Below are 22,832 nucleotides of genomic sequence, written 5' to 3'. Positions count from 1 at the left end.
AAATGGGTTTAAGTTTTGTTCTAAGAGAAGGAAGGAAGGAAGGAAGGAAGGAAGGAAGGAAGGAAGGAAGGAAGGAAGGAAGGAAGGAAGGAAGGAAGGAAGGAAGGAAGGAAGGAAGGAAGGAAGGAAGGAAAGAAGAGAGGGAGGGAGGGAGGAAGGAAGGAAGGAAGGAAGGAAGGAAGGAAGGAAGGAAGGAAGGAAGGAAGGAAGGAAGGAAGGAAGGAAGGAAGGAAGGAAGGAATCTAGCCAGTAAAACCCAAGTTAACTGGGCAACTTCCAACCATCAAGATTTACCTTTCTTTGGAGAGGAGAGGGAGAGGATGACAGAGAGGGAGAGGACGAGCTAGTTACCCAGCTAGCTGGATCCCCATTCAGGGACCTGGGACTACTCACAGGTTGTGTTTGTCCTTTGCTTTCAAAGAGGACCATGACATCAGGGAGATGATAACACAACTTGCAGTTGACTTTGATTTGAGTGAGGAAGGGCTGTGCAAGGTCACCAGCCTCACTATGTTTCCCGGAGTACTAATATTTAAAATAACAACAGTCCTCCTCTTGGGAATCATACATCATTTGGAGAAGGGAGGGCACAGAGAGGCGCAACATGTCTACAGATAAATATGTCTATAAATTAAATAAAACATATTTGCAGGAGGTGAGGGAGGAAGCACTAACAATTATGGAGGATTGGGAAAGTCTGGTCACATGGGAGCTAGAGGTACCTGGGGATTCTAAACCAGGGTTGAGGTGGGAGAGCCTCTCAGGCATGGGGGACAGCCTGTGTAAACACAGGGAGATATGGAAGATAGAATGTCATGTGTGGAGCAAAGTAGGCTGGATTGCCTGAAACACAGAATGCATGAGAGTAAGGAATGTGAAATCTGTCTGGAAGCTAAGTCCTAGATTGTGGAAAAACTTAAATAGGATTCCCAATTTGGGGCAGGTGTATGGAAGATGGATATGGGGGGTGAGGGTGACAGCAGGCAAGGAGACCCACTAGAGGCTATGGAAATAGTTCAGAAGTGATAAAGATTGTGGTCATGCTAGTGGAGAAAAAGAGGCATGTATGTAAAGAGTGACTTGAAAGTAATTTGGCCAGATTTGGCAACTGATTAGATAAGGAGGAAGGGGGAGAGAGAGGGAAAGAGAGAGGACAGAGGGAGGGAGGGAGAGAGAGAGATAGAGAGATGATGATGATGATGATGATGATGATGATGATGATGATGATGATGACAACGACATTGCAAACCTAGGGAACTAGAAAGATGGGTGTTCTGAACAACCAGGGAAGTTGGGAAAGGTCATTTTAGGGAGAAGGACAGTGAATTCTGGTTTGGATGTGCTGAGTTTGAGATGTCTGTGGCAGATCTAATTGAGTAGGCAGTTAGTGATGTGGGACTTAAGCTAAGAACAAAGATGAGAGCTGGATAGGAAGATTGGAGAGTCATTCTCAAAAAGATGATAATCAAATCCATGGGGAGGGGATGGGGTTACCAAGATAAATGTATAGAGAAAGAAGAAGAAAAACCCAGCATGGAACTTTGAGGATGCATGTACATATCTCATAAGAAGGCATAGAATAAGTTATTGATTAAAAGAACAGATCTCCCCAAACTGAAAATTCACTCTGCTTGTTAAGTGGTGCAGTAGATAGAACACTGGGCATAAGGTCAGGAAGTTGAGTTTGAATCCAGTCTGACACTTAGTAGCTATGCAACTTTGGGCAAGTCACTTAACCTCTGCCTCTCAGATTCCTCAACTGTAAAATGGGAGACACCCAGGTTTGCAAGGATCAAATGAGATAACAGTTGTTTCATAAGTGATTAGCCCTCTGCCAAGTACATAGTAGGACTTAATACATGCTTGTCCCTTTCTTGTCCTCTTGCACAAGGCCTCTGTGAAGAAGAGAGTGTGCTCAGACTTGAAGTACAATTCCACTGAGGTACGGATGTAATCCAAGAATATCTTCTGACTCCTGGTCTTGGAAGGCTTTTTTTTTTTTTTCCATTTTGTAGAATTCTCATGAAGTTCGCTACAGGGTGTGGCAATGGTGATGGATGAGTCATCCCATTCTCCAAAGGAAGCATCTCTGCTGGAACTGTTGCTAGGCTGAGTTGCTTTTCTACTGATCTAGGACTCTCCTCCAATAGTTGTCAGCCACACCCTTCTGGTGGATTATGGTACCAACCCTAGCTGCCAGTAGTAGAACTTCCGTTGGGTCCTCTGTACCTCCCAAACTCACCAGGCCACCTGGGCATTTTCATCATGGAACTAATACATATCAGGAAAGAATAAACACAAAGAAATTTCTATGCCATATTCTTATATGGTAGCTCCCTGGGTGAGGAAATGCAGTCTGCCTGCCTCTCCTCCCACTCCCAGTTACTTAATTTAAATCTAGGTTTCTCGCATCCAGGAAGACTAGAGAGTGAAGCACCCTTTGTATGTATATCCAGTACAACTTGCTAGTCAGTTCTATTGCAAACCACCCCCCTTCCCTGACAATTTGAAGACTTTATTATAGATCTACACAACATGTGACCTGCCAAAGGATTTCTGGTGGCCCATCAAAAATGTAGGGTTGCCACTGTGCACTCTCCTATTTGTCACGCGACCGTCTGTCTCTAAGTCTAACCTATTTGCCACATGAAGAAGTTTAGCTTATCTTAATTTTGGCCTCTACCTGTTGCCAAGTTGTGCAGGTCTGCTTTATTATCATATAGTACTGACTTCTGAGTTACTTGTAACTAGAAACTGACCTCACAAAATTTCTACATTGTTGGATTAGAAGCAGGGGTGCTTTAAGTACAGGGCCCTCACTGGCCATATCTCTCCCCTTCCTCCCTCCCACTACATACATGTGGCCCACCCAACCTTCTTCATTTTCCTCATTGTGACTCTTCACAAAATTTTAGACCCAGATTGACAATTCAGGGTAATTGAGATTTTTGGTGTGGAAAAATAGTTTGTAAATTTTTAAGAGCTCCTAAACTAAAATCGCTTCTTTTACCCACTAGCCACATGATACCCATTTTATACTGGAACGCTTTTCATTCTTTTAAGTTTAACTGATCTTTCTCAACTCACATGGAAATAATAATTCTCTGGATGTTAACCCGTCACTCTGGTGCGACAAACTTTTGTTATTCTTCTTAATGACGCATCTCCATTTTATCCAGTGCCTATCTTCAAGTCTTTTCCAAGAATTCCAAGTACTTTGTGGTTTAATGTTAATATCTGTCTCAGTATTGATATAACACTTGATCACTGTAGAGTGTCTCACAGTTATTCTCCTTAATTATTCATCTAAGGACACCCTACTTATCCAGTCAGTGGTGCTATTTTGTAGGCAAGGAAGCTTGAGCATTGACAACTTAGGCTGTTGTTCAGACCAGTGATTTCCTTAGAGTAATTAATTCCCTTCTGAGGAAATCCCCTTTACCTGTCCTGAACAGCAACCATTCTACAATTTAGCGAGTGCATTTCCAGGGGTTATGCACAAGCAGTATATAGTCCCCAGAGGACTTAAACCTCTTTAAATTTTACAGATCTTTAAATTCTGAGGCCATCTTTCTGTCCACTAGGCACCCGGCCTTTTTGACTCACAGAGCTCTTCAATGAGTTGGTGCTCACTTACTGGGCTGGCTGTCCCCATGCTGCAATGAGTTGGTGCTCACTTACTGGGCTGGCTGTCCCCATGCTGCCTCCTGTTTCTTACCTGTGACTTGGAGGTGATTATTGACGATTCACATAAAAACGAAGTGTTTTTTCAGATTGCCAATGGGCCCATTTTTTTTACTATCACAGCTGAGTTTTTGCTTTTTTAAAAAAACTAGCTGTAAGTTTTATGTTTCAGTTAGTGATGTACAATAGGTCCAGCCTCCTCCCCCTCCCCACCATCACCCCAAGGCAGAAGGAAGCCTTTGAAAAGTACCAAAGAGCATGATTTAATGGAACTCGGTGTAGTTTTCCTGCGCTGTTCCTGGTTCCTATGACACTAACCAGTTCTCTGACTTCACTAGCTGAATTATAGCGATTTGACTGCGGATGAAGGCCTCATTTCTCAGGCAGACAAGTTAGGGGGCAGGACAACTAACTGCCTCATCCAAATATCAAATTCTAGAGGGAAATCTGTTTGTTTTAAAACTTTGGGCATCAGCTAGATACTTATCTCAGGAATTCTCTGTGGGATTTTCTCTTCTTTTTCAGCAATGTAGTATTTTTTTTTAGTTGTTTCTTAATTAAAGATGGCAGTGCTAGTTATCTGAAGCCTACAGCTTAACAGGCTTCACATCTACATTCCAAGATTGTTCTTTTAGGCTAGAAGGAAACTAGACTGACCAGAGAGAGGTGTCTGAAGTCCCTGTCCTTCACCATGTGAGACATTTTATGGAATCACATTCTATTTCCCAGGAGACTTAGTATTATATTGTTGCATTGAGATGTGCTACCGACCTTCATTTTGCAGTATAAACCTTAAAACATAATAACTAGAGGCACTGAATAAAGTTGGTGAGATTAATTTTTCATCCCAAATTTTAGGAGTCTATTACAGAACTTTTTTAAACTCTAAATACATATATACCACAAAAAAGGGAAAAAAAGGCAAATGCCAAATTAAATAGATAATAGATATTGGCATAACCACACATTTTCTTTATGGTTCATTTGGTATTGGTGTTTTATTTTCTCCAAAACTCAATCTGTCAGCTTTCTTTAGTTTAATTTTAAGGACTTTCATTTAGAAGGAATGTCAACTGCTGCTCAAGGCCTAAATGATTTATTTCTTTTTCAATTATGCTTAGTACAGTGATGGCACATAGAAAGCACTTAATAAATGTTTATTGAATTCATTGAATTGAATTTTCGGTTGATTTTTTTTCTGAAAACTTTTTAAAAAATTACCAAGCATTTTTCTTCTCCTTTCCAACTCCTTCCCACTGGGAAAACGAAAAATATAAAGTGGTTTCAACAAACTAGCCAGTGAAGCAAAATAAATTCCATCAGAGAACAGGTCCAAAATGTGGACTCACATTGTGTCTCAATTTACATGTTATTTCATCATTTCTCTGTCATGAGGACAGAAGTATTTTTTTTTAAACCTGGAGTCCAGTAGAATCATGGTTAGTCATTACATTGATCAGAGTTTTTAAGTCTCTCAGAACTGTTCATTTTTAGAATATTGATATTATAATATAAATTGTTCTTTACATCACACCAGTTCACACAAGTCTTTCCAGGTTTCTCGCAAACTGTCTTTTCATTTCTTTCAGAAAATAAATAGTATTCTATTATATTCAAAAGGAGGCAACTAGGTGGCTCAGTGCTGGCCTATAGTCAGAAAGACCTGAGTTCAAATGAAGCTTCAGATACTTACTAGCTATGACCTTGGGCAAGTCACTTAATCTCTGTTTACCTTAATCCACTGGAGAAAGAAATGGCAAACCATTCCAGTATCTTTGCCAAAAAAAACCTCTGAAGAGCACAGTCCACAAGATCAGAAAGAGTCGGCCATGACTGAATGACTGAACAACAACAAAATTATATTATGGAAAGGGCTACTGTAAAAAGATGAGTGATCCACTAGCAACCATTACAACTCCAAAGACTTAAAGCTAAGTGAAGTAATGCAGTGGATATTGTAAGACTTGGGAGTCAAGAAGACCTGAATTTGAATCCTTCCTTCAACACTGCTGTGTGGCCCTGGGCAAGTCACATAACTTCTCTCCAAGTTTTTTCATCTCTAAAAGGAGTAGTATGGGCTTTATGGTCTCTGAAGCCCCTTCTAACTCTAAATCTGTAACTATTAGGTGGTCTTGATTTATACTTGTGAATCACACCATCATCTTCAAATATTAAATATCTAAAATATACGCCCAATGAAGATCATCTCTCTTTGTATATAAAGCATTTTCATACATCATCACTTGCCCTGTAATTTAGTTTTTGCTATTATTACAAGGTTACATAAGAATGCAATGTCACAAAGAAATTTCATTACCTATTTTATACAGAATGCCTTTCTAAGGGCTGAGAGAGGCAAAGTTTACATAAAACTTGATCTCTGTCTTCAAGAAGGTTACAATTAAATAACTATAATAGCTATCATTTATATTATTTTACCATGTGCCAGTCGCTGTGCTAAGTGCTTTACAGTTATTATCTCATTTGATCCTCACAAAGTAGGTGCTATTATTATCCTTATTTTACAAATGAGGAAATTGAGGCAGACAAGAATGAAGTGACTTGCCTAGGATCACCATGCTAATAAGTGTCTGAGGCTGGTTTTGATCTTTTTGACTCCAGGACTGATACTCTATCCACTGTACCACCTAGCTCCCCAAATTAGGAGATAGTTCGCCAGTGCAGATAAGACACAACATTATGTGAGAAATTCTTTTCTTTTATTTCCTTTTTTTTCAGAACAGTGATTTTAGTGATGTAGAGAAATATTTGCATCATACATATTGTGTGTGTATGTGTGTGTGTGTGTGTGTGTGTGTGTGTGTAAATATCTTCACTTCAAACTCCTGAGATATTCAAATACAGGTGACGTTACTGGTTCCATTTAACTACTGGGGAAAACAGAGACACCAAGAGAATAAGTGATTTCTGCTCAGGTGTTTACTACCAGTCATTAATGGAATAAAGATAAGACCTCTTGTCTCCCTAAGCTTTCTCTATAGGAACTGCTCATTTATAAAGTGTCTCACAGTTATAAAATCACATCTTACATTTTTACACAATCCCTTCCTTTACTTTGAAAAGATAAACCACTTTCGTCTATTCTCTAAAAAATCTTTGAGATCCCAGAAAATGAAAAATAGTCGTTTTAGGGGAAGGGAATCCATTCTTTATTGTTTGACCTTGGCTAATATATTTGCAGTTTCTATAGCATAGAAACTGAAATCTCCATCTTTGAAAAGGAGACAATAGAAATTATTCTTTACTTATGTAAATGGCCATTTTGGTGTATAGAGACTGTCATGGACCTTTAGAGGCTTATAGGAAATTTAGGCCCAGTGCAATGAAGCAACTTTCTCAAAGTCATGTAGTAAGTTGCTGGCAGAGCATAACAGGGGTCTCTTGTGTCCTTTTTCCATCCTGGCAAAGTAACTAATTCAATTGTGGTAATACTCATGTGTTAACCCTATATAGGAGTTAGAAGTACCTACATCCTGTAGAAGCCCCATTTTATTTCTGTTGTCAGGTTCCCTTGAACTTGGCTTTCATTTGGAGGATTTGGGGAGTTTGTGGTAATAAAGAGCTTCTAAAGTTCCAAAGTTTTTCTCCTCTAGTTCCTTTCTTGAGATGAGTAATGGACCCTGACCTTGTCACCTCCCATGCTATGACAAGACCACAGGAACAGATGATTCCAGCTGTGTATTCAATGTAACTGAAAGGGAATGAGGCCAAAATCTTTCTAAATGGGCAGACCTATCCAGGTCTTGCATCAATAATCTGTGATGTTTGCTGTTGATTTATCGAATAAACAAAATGTAACCCATTTTAATCTCATCTGGGATAGAAAGAAGATAATTGATTTTTTTTAAAAACTTCTTTTGGTTTCTTATCCCTCTCTCACTTCCCCATTTTTAGGTCGAAATTAGAAATACTAATGCCAACCAGACAAGAGTGAATGCAAACAAGACCCCTATAGGCAGTACAGTGCATTAATGTAAAAATATGCCCAGACAACATAACTTGTCAGAGAGGATTATTTCTACTTAGTGAATCTGCAGGGGCCCCTTTGCTCCACCATTCAGCATTTGACTAAGATTGGGGGTGGGAAAAGAGAAGTGGGGGAGGGAAGGAGGTGAGAGAGAGAGGGAGAGACAGAGAGAGAGAGAGAGAAAGAGAGAGAGAGAGAGAGAGAGAGAGAGAGAGAGAGAGAGAGAGAGAGAGCGCATTAGTGAACAGCTACTGTGGCATTGATGTTTGAGCGCACTTCTGAACTGGCTTTTGTTGAGAGTATCGGTGTAGAAAGCATGCGCTGTCCCAAATCCGCTGTTACTATGAGAAATGAGGAGCTGCTTTTAAGGTATGTTGTCATCTCCTTTGTTTTTAATGTATGCTTTCCAGTTGCCAGGGCTGGCTGTGACAATAACTATTCTCTGAATCAAATTGCTTCTCTGTTGAGAGAGAGAGAGAGAGAGAGAGAGAGAGAGAGAGAGAGAGAGAGAGAGAGAGAGAGAGAGAGAGAGAGATTGAGAGAGAGATTGAAAGAGAGGGAGAAAAGGGATTGCATATTTGTACTAGTTATTTTGAAAGCTTATCATGTATTGACTCACTGCTACATGTGAAGGGTAGGCAACTAATTTTACAGAGCAGATTTTGGTTCTTCATTTGTCTTTCTTTTTGCAATATTTCTTTTTTCGTTATTATGCACTGTGCTTGGAATAATCGTGGTAAAAAGGACCTAAGATGACACCATATTAGACTTGTGTTCTAAATATCACTTTAATTAAAATTTAGCTGACCTAAGGTAGTCCTTTGTGCTACCAGTTGAGTGCTTTTCTTCTGTTTGCCAAAATATGTACCTGTATTTGATGACCAGTGTACATGCATGATGTCCTGAGTCCCCATATATTGAAAGCAAATATACATCCTTGCATGTCACCTACATTACGGTTCCATCCTATACTACGAATGAGCTACCACTAACCTCTTTTTGGGGTAGAGGGAATTATGTGAAAATTGGCATCCTGCTTTGAAAAATGTAGTCTTTTCTTTATTTGCTAGCAGACATTGTAGCCCTGAATGCATCTTTGGGTCTGACAATGGGACGGGCTCAACAATGGAGCTGTCAAACCAGCTTAATGCATGTCTGGAGCTGTTGTTTTTTTTTCCTCAACACTCTTTTTATCTTCTATAATCTTGTTTGTATAGACTATGCAGAATGAAGAGCTTTTAGTATTGCTTGTTTATGGTTGTGGGTTTAAAAAATTTAATATCTACTGTTCATAGAGCTTTTTGCATTTTGTAGCCGTGTTGGTTGGATTAAGTTAGAGATTTATTGCTATCCTCTCTGTTAACTAGAGAAAGAAAACTTATTGATTGAAAAGCTTGTAATACCATTATCAATCTGGCAAATACCTTGTTGTCAGGCATGTCTTTACAATATTCAATGCCTGGTAATTTCAAGTTTTCCTATTTTGTAGACTTAAGGCACTTACAATGTAGACAAAGTTAAGAGGGTTTTAAAAAATTAAATGAATTATTATTTCTGGTCCTTGATCCATTTTTGTAATCCAGGAAGGAGTATGATTAGAAATCCAAGGACAAATGGTGAAACTTTTGCCCACATAATTTGTATCATAAATTATAATTATAAAATAACTATGATAATAATTATTGAGTTATATATAAGTCTCTATGGGGAAATGTTGAAGCTTTTGTTTCTGATTCTTAATTTATTCTTATGCCCTCATAAAGCATAGCATTATGGAAAGAAAAATTGTTTGTTTTCAAGCTTTCCAAAATTATCTTTTGAAAGACAAGTGCTTCTCTCTAATGTGGGGATAGTGAGATTTCAGGAAAACAGAAAAAATCTGTTTCTAACTTTTAAAATAAAAAAATACTTTGTTTCTTTCCTGAGCATATAATTGATGGTATCAATATATGAAATAACAATGAATTTGCTTAATGATGGACATAATCATCCAAGAGATAGTTATTTTCTCTAGTATGCATGTTTTGCTGAAATATATGCACAAAAAGCAATAAAAAGATCAATGAATTTTAGAATGATCTTCCACCACATTTTTTTTTAAACAGAAAAGATATCAATAGATAAAATTGACATTTTGCTGGAATTTAGTTGGAAGTAATGTTTTCTGGTTATATACCTTGTTAGTTTATTTTATCAGTAGTCAAGATGGAATTAGGGACAGAATTCAAATATGTATGAAAATATGTGTATTTGTGAAACAATAAATATCTTTCAGGTGTTTGGATATAAATTGTTATAGTTTAAATTTTAGAGGATGTGAAATATGTTTTAATGTTATTATTAAAACATCGGTGCAAAAGTAACTGGTATTTAGCATGAGCAGTTCCAATCTAGAGTGCTTTTCTTAAGACAAGAAGCTTCTGACGATCTGACGATATTTTTGGAAACGTTTCCTGGCCCTCAGAGAGCAGATAAGATGATGCCTCCTTCTCTAAAGCTGAGATGTGATACATTTTTGAAGTTACTTATCTTGTACAGAGTGGATTTTAGAATTTGCATTTATCTTGGTCTTTTACTTCCAATCTAATGTGAGCTATTCGCTCCAGTAGGTGCACTAGCAATTGCTTTCAGGATGAGCTCAAAACAGGAAACTGGTGAAACCTTTCTCAGTATCTCCAGCTCACCCAGCTTATAATTTGGGAGAATCCAGATCCAGAAACCAAGCTGGAAGTAATGAATTCATGTTGTCTCTGTGATTTGAGGGGATGTTAAACAGCATTTTGAGAAAGCAGTCTTAACCAATAGTTTCCTCCATTCCCCAGGTGCTTGTTAATAATGTATTTGTGTTAAGAAACTTTGAAACATACATGCTAGCTTCTTAGTCATGTTAAATTACAGAAGCTTCCCTTATAACCAATTTATTTCTTTAAGTCTTGGGTGACTTTTGTTAGGTCAGAGCCTCTTCTGCTGTTTTTACAAATAGAAGTTGAAATTCTCCTTCCTAGATTCAGTAAGTTACCCTTTGCTTTAACTGAAAGAGAAGCTCACTGCTAGGAATGTGGTGAACTTCTCTACATCCATTTCCCTAAGTGTACTAAGATAGCTAGTCTGTTTCCTGCAATAATTCTCAACCGTGCAATTCACCCCTCCCCCAACCTTGCCAAGTGACCCAGAAGATGCCAAAATAAGCACAGTTTTAAATACAAATTATTCAAAGTTCAGATTTGCAGAGGAGGAGCCATTGAAGATTCAAATGGGCAAACTGTCATTTTCAAACAGACTACACAGATCATACCCAGGATATCCTCCTAAATGAGCTTTGAGCCATCTCCCTGTGTTTTTAATCAACCACAAAGTACAATCTCTAACCTCAAGGTATTAATATTCTCCTTGTTAAAGCAGAATAAAAACTGAAGTGTTCCTGTTACCAAGTTTAAGTATATAAGATTGCAAACTATACCTTTGGGGCTAAAAAAACAAAAGAGCACATTCAATTAATATTCATATCTAGAACTTTTATAGCAAGTGCAGATTGTGCTTGAATACTTAGGAAGTCATTCAAGGAGTGAATCAATACTAATTATTGTAATCAGGAGGGTTAATTAGCAGAAGATGTGGCTGATGGAAAGTTCATTGCTTACAGCCCTGGAAACACCTATGTTGATGAAATCTAAAGGGAAGATGCCAAGGAAAGAGCTTCATGTGAAAAGAAGACAGGTTTTCACTTGGCATTAAAGGGGTCATACTTCCCAGAAGAGAAGCATGCCTTGATTTTCGAAGGGATGGGTGTCGAGAAAATTAGAAACAGTCAACTGAGTTTCTTGTAAAGCGATTTCCGTGGAAGTCATTAATGGAGTTCAGGGGCCTTCTTTGCCACCTCTGACATTCTGCAGCATCTTTTTGTTCTTCCTCCCTCTCTCCCTCTTCCTCTCTCTCTCTCTCTCTCTCTCTCTCTCTCTCTCTCTCTCTCTCTCTCTCTCTCTCTATCTCTCTCTCTCTCCCTCCCTCTCTCTCACATGTTAATCTGTGGAAATCTTTTCAGTTTCAGTCTTATTTACTAATCATTCTTATTAGCCGCCATTTACTTTTATAATCTGGGTACTTTTTTTAGGGTTGCAGGGCTCTTGCGGGAGAGTTCCTTTTTTCTCATACAAATTTCTCTCTTCTCCCCTCTCCTCCTCTTCCTCCCCCTCTCCCCCTCTCTCTCCCCCTTTCCCCCTCTCCCTCCCCTTACTTCCTTTGCTGCTGGATTTGGGAGATTCTTTTAGCTAGTAGAGACTCTTATTTTTAGGAGAGATGCAACCATACTTCATTCAAAGGACAGAGTTTGGAGAGGATTAACAATTTGTGGAATTTCAGTTAGCTGACGTTGGGAAGAGGGTGTCTGGGGAAGGAAAACATTCGTGAGGTTCAAATGATGTGGCCAATTAAGAATTAAAATGAAGTGTTCTAGAGCTTAAACACCTCTACATTTTACATGTCAGCAATCTCCAGAGAGTAATCCCAGGAAAACTGTAAACCTAAATTTAAATGAACGTGTGTATGTGTGTGTTCCTCCCCCACCAAGCATGCCCATTTCCATTCTTCTGAACATTATCATTCAAATTATTCCCTAGATTATGATTCAGGTACAGTGTCACAAATACTACTGGTTAAGTGTTGTTTTTAGATGAGGCAAATTCTGTTTCTAAACATATCATTCCTGCTTCCTGTAATGTCATTAGGGATTATCAGGTACAGGTGCTATTTATCTTTGCCACAGCTTTCCCATGACTCTTTTACTGCTTTCCCACACGTTTACTTGTATGTCAGGCCTATCAGAGGTAACTGAAAATGTCAGCTATTGGAAAAGGATGACACCAAGCCCAGGATGACATACGTTACTAGGGCAGTATGAGCTTCAGCCACCATAGCCCATTCCAACTTGACCTGTTCTATGATTGGCTGCCTGAGAAAATGATGAATCACTGGAGTTTATGAAACAGGACTAGCCAGCATACCCACAGAGGAAATAAAAACTTGAATTTTCTTGTCATGGGAAAGATGAGCTTATTTAAAACAAAAAAAAAAATATAAAGCTTATAACTCTGCTATAGGCACAAGTTTGTAAGAATGCTCTCTCTCTTCCTCTCTCCCTCCCCCTCTCCCTCTCTTTCTCTCCCTCTCTCCCCCCTCTCCCTCTCTCTCTCCCTCCCTCCCCCTCTCCCTGTCTCTCTCCCTCTCCCTCTCTTTATTGTTGGTTTCTCGCTGTCCTCCAAACTGACTAGTTACAGTATAGTTGAGCCTTTATATAGGAATTAATCAAATGTTTCCCTTACCCGTTGTAGAACTATCTCAGGAATACCAGTATTAAAATGTCCTAGAATGTAACTGTGTCTTTCCATTTGGCTCTCTGGTTTCTAGGTGTTCATTTAGCCTCTCTATTCACCAGTTCCCCTTCACCAACTAGATGGTTCAGAGACTATCAATGGGTACGGTTAGTCATCTTGTTGCTGGGCAGCATGCATTCATAAGGAGGTGTATGATCCTATTTTATTCCAATTCCTAAATACTGTGATTCTCTTTTAGGTAGAAGAGAGCAGTTTCAGGTGCCAATAATTGGGTTGCTTTCATTTTTAACTATCAGGACTATCTTCCATCCCCCTCTATTAAAACATTGCTAAAAGGAATATTTCCAGAAGATAACTGTCAGCTGTTCATTCCACCCTGAGATTCCTTGATGGCTATATAAGTGGAATTAGGGGGTAGTTAGAGGAGAAGGAGAAACCATGGTGCCAGAAGAACAATAGAAGGATCATCTCATTTCTTACTGTAATTTTTAGTTTTTAAAATAATGGGAGAGGTCGTAAGGAAAATCGAAAAAGAGATTAAAAGAAAAAGCTTTGTGTGTGTTTTTTTGTTTTGCTGATCATGAACCTTTGGCCCTTAAATATTTGACATATTGTTAAATTATCTACATATTTCATTGCCTGAGGTTCCTGTGCTGTGCATCATGTATTGATAGCAAAAATGCTGGCCTTAGAAGGTCTGAGTTTGAATTCTGCCTCTACCCTTGGCAAGTCCCTTATCCTCTCTAAGCCTCAATTTCCTCATCTGTTAAAAAAAAAAGGGGGGGATAGTAACAACCATCTCACAAGGATAGTGTGATTATTAAATGAGATCATATGTATACAGCATTTTGCAAACCTTAAAACTCTATTGAAATGTTATTAATAATAGTATTGCCACTTGTCTGAATTTCCCAATCCATTATAATTTTACTCATTAACATGAGTCAGTGAAAGGGCCATCCCTTTTGTAAGGGAGATTGTGGAGTTTAACCTATACTTGGTCACTGATTATTTTCTGTGGGATTAGGCATACTTCCCCTCCTGAAGTAAATTCAGCTCCCCAAGGTGAAGCCCTCTGTTACTTCCAGCTCATCTCCTTGCCAAATTTGTGATCAGAGTAGAAGAATGAAAGATAAGACAAAAAATAGAATATGAAAGGAGAAATAATAGCCCTTATACTTTGATTAATTTCTCCTCTTTTCTCTATTTCAACTATTGAGGGTCCTAAAAACAGAAGGGAAGAATTTTGAGCAGACCCCTAGGATTTTCTTTTCGTGAATTGTTTTTAACCTCTGGAATAGGGAGAAGAACTGGGAAAACAGTACATTTAGATGAATCTGAAGCATTCTTTGAATATAAATACAGAATAAAGTATTCTTCTCTAACTGTGTTTCATTTCTTGGAGAAGAGCAGATAGACCACAGTTCATGCTGTGATGATCAGCCAAGCATGTATGGAATATTATGTGCCCAGAATAAATACTGTAAGAGATACAAGAAAAATATATAAGGCATAGTTTCTTACCTTCATGGGGTTGTAATTCAGATAAAGTTGAGTTCTATGAAGACCAAATTACTGTAGGAAAGGTTGCATGGAGGAAATGAGATTTGAGACAGACCATGTTGCATGAGTTAGAAGAGGGGAGGTAATGATGGTCATGTATATAGCTAAATTAATAATATAAAAACAATAACTAGCACTTACATAGCTCGTTAAGGTTTGGAACACACTTTACAAATGTTATTTCATTTGATCCTCACAATAATCCTGTGAAGTAGGCACTATTATTATCACACTCATGTTAAAGATGAGGAAACTGAGGCACAGAGAGGTTAGCTATGTAGTAGCAGAGAGAAAAAGTGATGCAGTGGGTAAGAGTACTGAACTTGGAGTCAGAAAGAGCTCAGATCCCACCACATACATTTACAGACTGTGTGACCCTGGGCAAATCTTATCCTCTCTCAGCTTCAGTTGCCATCTCTGCAAAATTGGGATAAAAACAGGAAGTACTTCACAGGGTTGTTGTGATCAAATGAGATAACATAGATGGCACAAGTGTTATCTATCTGTTCTTTATTATTATATTTGTCACACAGCTAGTAAATATCTGAAATAGGATTGGAACCCAAATCTTCCTGATTCCAAGTCCTGTGTTCTATCCACTGTACTATTTAGCTACCTCAAATAAAATAATACTGCCTTAGGTCTAAATCCAAGAGGCAGATAGATGACCTAGTAAATATAGCTCTGAGAGACATCCTGACACTGTATGACCCTGAGCATCAGTTAGTGTCAGTTTCTTTTGTAAAATGATGAGATAGCCTCCAAGTTCTCTTCTGTCTTTAAATCTATGAGCTTACAATGAAATGCTTTTCTTTACAAATATCCAAAATCAATTTACATTTATAACCCTTTCTAATAACAGCACATTCTTATAATGTGAGGAGGAGAAAATATTACTTTATATGTGGAAGAACTGAGGCACATGATGGTTCAGTTTGCCAAAATCACACTCTGTAGTAGAGGTCACCCCGGAACCCAAATCCCTAGATATTTTACCAGGAAAACATGATTCATGTATCTATGCTAGAATTTTCATGTGAACATCCAACTTTCTGATAAATAATTCCTAAAGCCTCCATTGGAACATTTGAGAGAAGGGGGAACAGGAAGACCAATTGTTATTTCTTATGGACTCTAGAGATTTATTATCAAAAAACAGTTTAAAATAAGAAACCAAGTAGAATTTTTAAATCTCTTCAAATAATCTTAAAAATAATCTTCATAAAATTTTTTAAAATCTTAAATGGGTCATATTTGAACCATGACATGCTAAAAACAGATATACTCCAAAACTTAAGTTACTTTCAAACCACAACGCCATTTTAATGGATTAGTTATAGAACTGGATAAGTAATAAGGTTAAAACAGAGTAGTCATTATCTAAGGATAAGGCTAGCCATTCATTCATTCATGCATTCATTCATTTAGATTTCTCTACTAATAAGTGATAGGCGCCCCTTTGGTAAAGGAACTAGCTGATTCGTCAGAAAGTAAATCATTAGCTGCCAGTACTATCCAGCAGGATCTCTGACAGAATGAAATGGAGAACCCAACGGGCTTGGTTCTCAGGTCTCATGATGCTTTCATTCTATTTTAAAGTAACAGTCTTATCCAGCTCTTGTCTCCAGCCTCCATATTAGGTGTACTCCCCACATAATGGACAAAAGCTCTTCTATGGAGATTAGTTATCATTGCGGGTAAAGTAGATTCATGTGTTTTAATTTACTGAAACCCAAAGCTTGTGCTGTGCCTAATCCTCACTCGTCATCAAGATATATTTGTTTGAAAAGGAGAGACTCAGACAAATGGAGCTGAAGTACCTCCCGAGACTGGCTCATAAGATGGGATTGTGATTCATGCCAAGACCACAGTCACAGAACACCCCACCAGAAGGCTCAAAACGCTTTCATTTCTTTCTCTTTCACCCCCCACCTGTTGCTGCTTTCATTGAGACCCAGAGTAATGCCTACTGCTATCTCCCTTCCAGTTGCAGCTGTTCAGCTAGCTGTTGATTCTATTTTTTAAGGCAGTAATTCATTCTCTCCTTTTATCACATGTTCCAGTAACTTAAATGTGAAACTAGGGAGAAAACTTTTCTTTGAGCCAGGGGAAGGAAATTGCCCAGAAGTAGAAGGGCAGAGGTTGGGATAGGGACTGTGATAACTGCAAACCTTTCTGTGATGAGGCTAGAGTAAGGCAGGGATCTGTTTTCTCAATTACAAGTCTGTATAAACCAGTGGAGTTTATTTGTCCACAAGATTAGCACCAGAGTATGTAATCTGGGAGACGTTTTAAAATGAAGGCATCTTCAAGGGTGTCACCAAAGACATTCTTTCATCATTCTGCAAATATTTATTGATGCCTCCAATATACCATCAAATCACTTTTTCTCTGCCTACTTTTCCTACTCTTGCCCTTCCTCATTTTCACAAGCTATTACTCACTTTCATTTCACACAGTCCTTGATCCTGCCTCCCTTAGCATTTCCCCTGGCAGTGTCTGAAAAGGAATTGCCGTGCCCAGTGAATAGAGCAGCTGTTCCTAGTTCAGAAATCATCCTCAGCCAAAGCAAAGCCGAACTTGATTTCTCTTCCAGATAAGCAATGACTGCTCCATTCACTCTGCCCTTACCTACCTCTTTATAACACACACGCACACACACACACTCACACTCACACTCACTCACTCACACACTCATACCACACACACCACACACACACACACACACACACACACACACACTCACACACACACTCTCTTCGGAGTAGAGCTTTTGGCATTGTTCAATACTTGGAGCTCCCTGTTGAGAAACAAAGAAGAGAAAGGGGGGGTGGGGTGGGGAATGGGGGAAAGGAAAAAGGAAGGCACAGAAAAAACATATAAAGAAAAGAATGGGCAAAAGCAAAGGGAGAAAAAAGAAACAGTGAAGGAAAGTTGGGTAGGGAAGATTTTCAATGTTCCCATTTTCTCTGTTGGGAGAAATTACAAAAATCTCAGAGTTACTGCTGAATTTGAGTGCAAAAGTGCATGTGTACTTTGTATATGTTAGTGTATATGTTCCTTGTATATGTCTACATATGTATATGTTATTTATGTATGTGAATATTTGGATGTGTGTACAACAAAACAACACTTTCAGTTTGAGAGAGCCTTCTAAATGTAGATAAATTCACAGTTGGATATTTGCTGTGAATAAAAGATGATCCAGAAAAAAAATTACAAATAAGCAGTCTGCCAGTAGTTGTTTTAAAGCATATATGCCTATTTTAAATGTACTTTAAAATGTAAAGTGAGATTTTAATAGCATGTTCATGTTTCCCACAAAATCTTCATTTTAATATGTTTTTTTAATCAAACATGGTATAACCTTAATAGAACTTAATAAGGACTGTATTTCATCAGTTTTCAAAATAAAAAAAGGATGGAAAGTTTTCACTTACTGCTGTCAATTTTTTAAAAAATCAGCCTATACCTTTATAAAACCAAGAAAAAATACATTCACACTGTATCACTGATGGATATGTTTTATTTTTTTTTTAAAGCACATGGAAAACACCATAGTTTATTTTTGCAAGTCGCTAATGAAGCTGGAACGGGCTAAGAGCAAACACATGGCCACAAAGTCAGATAGTCTCTCAGGTACTTAAAATTCATGTGGATTTCAAATTTATTGGCTGAAATGATAGGAAATTCCCATTTAGGTCCCATTTTTCTGGCTCCAAATTGCTTTAAGCACATTGGTGAGTTGTTGTTTTTAACCACAACAGTTATGTTAATAAAATTTGAGTCTGAAAATGTGATAGGGGAAAGCTGTTTTGGATGCTGGCTAGACATGAATGAAGCAAGACAGAAGTACAGGTAAAACCTTTCAAAGAAGGATACAGTCATTGTAGAGAATTTTCCAATCTGGTAATGCTTTTTAAAGAGTTTCTAATTAATGTTTCTAATTAATGTTTAGTAGTAACAGAACGAATATTTGTCATGGAACATGCTGTGTTATTGGCAGGAGGAGGGAATCAGGTGTCCCATCACTTTCTTCACTGTTTCAAGTCTTGTGTGTGTGTGAGACGTATTAGACTCTAGTATCAAAATAAAATAATGTACCTTCTTTTAATAGGATTGTTCCATTGGAAGTCTGTGCCTGACTGCTAGCTCATTGATAAAGTGGGAGGGAGCCCTTTAATAGAAACAGTACTTCATCTAACTTACTATACGGCATTTCTTTTTTTTTAAAAATTAAGTTTTTTTAAATTGAATGTCCTTGCTTTGAGGCCAGCCACAATCTGGGTCTCAAACAGTGCTCATTGGCCTGAGTTCAGTATAGAATAGAGGATAAGGAAGGTGGGCAGTTAAAATGGAGCACTGTGCATTTACTTGCCTGGGAAGGGCTGCTATGAAATGAGGTCATTCAGAAACTTCCCCCTTGAAGTGCTTCCAATTCTTACATTGCCTTTTGTTTGGGAAATGAATAGCAAGTTGATTAAAAAAAAGGGGGGTTGTGATACAATTAAGGAAGGTAGGGGGATGGGATGAGAGAAGAGCTTCAGGGTTTTAGCTCCTGGGAATAAAACTGAAGGGTTCCAGAAAAAAGTGAAAGTTCTTTCTGGACTCCAGGCCATCCAGTGCCTCACAGTTATATCTGCCATGATATCAGCATGTAGGTCATGCAGATGGGAGAGGCCAGTTGAGAGGCTCACTCCTGTGGGTGCTGTTTTAACTTCACCAGAATGCTAAATAGCTCCATGCAATCTGAAGGCTTCGGCAACAAGCCCAGTGGGGCTAACCATCAACTAAACCCAACTACTAAAACGTGATACTGGATGACTCAGTCCAGCACGCCAAAAGGCTTACATTTCTTTGCATCTTTTAACTCCGCTTTCTGTCATTTTAAGCTTTTCTTGAGGAAGAGAAGGATATTTGGAGGGTGGCATTTTCTTTAAGCTTAAGACCTTCTAAAAGTTCAGTTTTTAAAACTGCTGCTGTGTATGAGCTGAGATCATAGAAACATAATAGATATTTGAAATAAGAGCTTAGATCGGAAGACTAAGTAAAATATATTGCTTGTCCCCCACCCCACACACATCCCTACATGTAGACCTATGCCTCTGTTCCATCATTTGTGCATTTGCAGCTTCACTATTCAAACTCTGCTACACCCTATAAGCAAGGTTTCCTTGGTTGATATCTCTGTATCCTTTATAGAGTGAGTTTTCTTTTTGTATCTGACCCTGGTCCTTCTTCTAACTTAAAATGGGAAAAGCAAATGTGCTTTGAAAAGTATGTTACACTGTAGCTGTTAAATAAAGCAGTAACCTATGCACTCATAATGCTTTCTCTATGACCTACTTACATACAACTTCACCCTCCTTATAGTATGATTAAAAGCTGCTTTGAATCCACTATTCCCTCAAGGGATTTGAGGCTAGAATTTAACAAACTGCTGAGAAGGCTTAAGTCAGTAAGAGGGCTTCCCTACAGCTTCTTCCAGCTAATTCACATGCAATTAAAAGGAAAATAAATATTTCAAAAGAATGTACATGTTAATGAATAATGTTCCACCTTATAGAATGGGAAGCTTAACCATATACAGTATTGAGCTTTGTTTTAGAAATTGGCTTTTCTTCATGGTTTTAAAAAAGAGGTTTCCTTTGGGCATATTTTGGAGGGTCAATTTTATTTGGCCATATGGAGAGAGACTTAATAATTATGATGCATATTATTTGTTTATTCCTTATTTTTAAGTCTCTTGCACTCCTAAATAATACATGCATAACTTAAGGTCAAGGATCGTCTGTCAGTCCAACCAACCTCTTCTATATAATAATGAAAAAACTCCCCCACCCAAAACAACAATAAAACCTTCATATATTCCTGGGCAGCAAGAGTAAGTAAGCTTGTGGATAGCGTCTAGCAACAGAGGGGAACTGGGCTCTATCGATATAAAAATCAGTTTCATTCAATGCATTTCTCAGTTCACTATGAATTTAAAACCGATACCTCAGCAACAGAGAACATATTTTTAAACTAAGGTTAATCCAACTCTTGCTAGGATTCACTTATTATGGAGGTAGAAAGTCAAAAGTCACATGTTAGTTCAACTGAAGGAAATCAGGCCAGCTTCTTGGCAGGATGAACTGAAATAAATCTTCCAAGGTCCATTACCTTGTAGTACTTAGGGTACCATATCTGGATAAGACTGATATGTAAATGTCTGCTTTACTACCACTTAATTGTCGAAAATGGTAGGTACTCTTCCTGTAGGCTTGTGGAATCCAAATATGAATAAAATTGTTTTCTTCAGTGGTACCCTGCTCTGAATGTAGCATTAGAAAGAACTTTGGTAGAAAAGAATTATCTTCCCGCCCCCCCCCCCATATTGTGACTTCTAATATCTTTAACTACATGTTACTTAATTGGTTAACCCTCTGGTTCCTGTGACTATGCTTTCAACTTATTTGACAGAATAAAATAGCCCATCTCATAAAGCCCAACATTTTGTAGGGTTTTGCTTGACACTTAGTAGCTGTGTGGCCACAAACAGGTTACTTAATTCCTGCAGCCTCAGTTTCCTCATCTGCAAGAGAAGGATTGTAATACTGCCTACGGCTATTGTGAAGGAAAAGCTTTGTTAACCTTAAAGCACCATACAAGTGAGATAAATTATTGTCATTGTCACTGTTATTATGTCAGTTTAATATCGGGTTCTATGATGGATAAGAAGATTGAAAGAAAATCAAATGGATTTGCAAAAGAGGCCTTGCAATGCCATCCTGTATACTAACAGTAATGAAGTGAAGAGAGGTACCAGAACATGGGAAGCTGGGAACTGTAAACTTCTAGACTACTTTGATGATGCAGGTTTTAAAGTGTGAAATACACTGAAGCAGAAAGCATATCATTTTGTGAACTGTTCAGTTGTTTCAAAAATTGATTTGTATGAACAAAACTATATTATAAACCAACATTAGCACAGCGTAGTATAAAGTGCTTATTTTTCTACCACAACCTCAAACCACCTTCTCAAAGACACTCTCACCTTCTAATGCTGTTGGACATTTTTGCCACTTTCCCCAGTTCCATTGAATTTAATCATTCTACATATTTAAATAGACGTTTTAGCTCAATAGTTGCTACATCTGAGAACTTAGCGTAAATCATTCTGTTGGATTGTTGTGTGTCTGACAGTAGGAATTTATAAATTAATGATTTATCACCCGGAGGAAAAGAAAAAGTGTGCTATTTCTGTTGCCTCATACTTAAAACTACTTACTTTTTTTTTTCAGAATTTCAACTTAATGCAAAAAGAATTGTTTCTGTACAGAATTATTCTTCTTCTTTTCCCTTTACATATTGAACCAAGTTCCTAAATGTAATCTTTGATTATTTAGGCAAGGTATAATTTCCTAATTAAACACTAAGTCTAGCTAAGTTATTCCTAGAAAGGTCACTCGATGGCAATTCTGTCACATAAAGCAGCCTACTTAAAGCTCTTCATCTTTCTTTTTATTGTTAGGGTTTGCCGGGTTGTTGTTGGGTTGGTTTTTTTCCCTTTTTACTTTGTAATGAAATTGGCCTTGGCAACCTAGTCACACCACTCCACGCTATCAGGTCTGGTTATAAAGCCTTTATTGTCGGTTGAATGGCAACTGGGAAGATTGTTTAGAGAACTCATTTGCATTTCCAGATATTGTTGGAACTGCAAAAGTATTTGTGGCAGTGTTGCTTGTTCCCAGCAAGCCCTTTCCTGCCTTGCTGTTGTTCTACGTGGTAGGATCTTTGCTTCTTCCCCCCCCAGCCCCCGCTTGCATTTGAGGGGGTCGTTGGGGGCCGGGGCGGTGGGGAGAGCACCACCTTGGGCGGAGTTGCAGGGGTTAAGCTCTAGCTGCAGTGGGAGCGTAGCCCCGCCCCTTCTTTCAGCACCTGGTGCTCTATAGACAGTTGCCTCAGCAGTAGATTTCAGAGGGGATTGGAGGAAAAACAAGCGAGGGGGAGAGAATGTGACAACTGCCGCTTTGGGTTGCTGCCTTGGGGGGTGGGGGGAGGCCTCCCGCACCTGTCCCTGCCTGTCTCTCAGCCAGCCCAGTCGCTGAATCAGACCCAGCCCGGAGCAGGCATCCCTCCTCTGCCAGAGCCGGGAGCGAGCGGTTGCCCCGTAAAGAACATGACTTCTTCCTTCAAGCTGGATTTCCTCCCGGAGATGATGGTTGATAGCCGCCTGCTAGTTTCCGAGAGAATGTAAGTGGAGCCCTGGCCGCCCCTGCCCGATG

General features: G+C 38.6%; 1 protein-coding gene across 42 annotated transcripts in view; it reads left to right on the top strand.

Moving 5' to 3' along the window:
* The window catches only part of CELF2 (CUGBP Elav-like family member 2), a 620,126-nt gene that overhangs the window by 226,389 nt on the left and 370,905 nt on the right, over positions 1 to 22,832 (top strand). For 6 of the 42 annotated variants that reach the window (XM_072653357.1, XM_072653355.1, XM_072653354.1 and 3 more), the window contains exon 1: positions 1,177 to 8,041. The exons of 13 other annotated variants lie outside the window; for them this stretch is intronic. In XM_072653357.1, the coding sequence (XP_072509458.1) occupies positions 7,935 to 8,041 (107 nt within the window). In that variant the 5' untranslated portion in view covers positions 1,177 to 7,934. Of the gene's footprint in view, positions 1 to 1,176; positions 8,042 to 8,085; positions 22,801 to 22,832 lie in introns of those variants that run through there. 23 more of the 42 variants (XM_072653360.1, XM_072653358.1, XM_072653351.1 and 20 more) reach the window with 11 other exon arrangements.

The sequence above is a fragment of the Notamacropus eugenii genome, chromosome 3 (genome assembly GCF_028372415.1).
Source record: "Notamacropus eugenii isolate mMacEug1 chromosome 3, mMacEug1.pri_v2, whole genome shotgun sequence".
Lineage (NCBI taxonomy): Eukaryota > Metazoa > Chordata > Mammalia > Diprotodontia > Macropodidae > Notamacropus > Notamacropus eugenii.
This window is presented reverse-complemented; position numbering and strand designations above follow the sequence as displayed.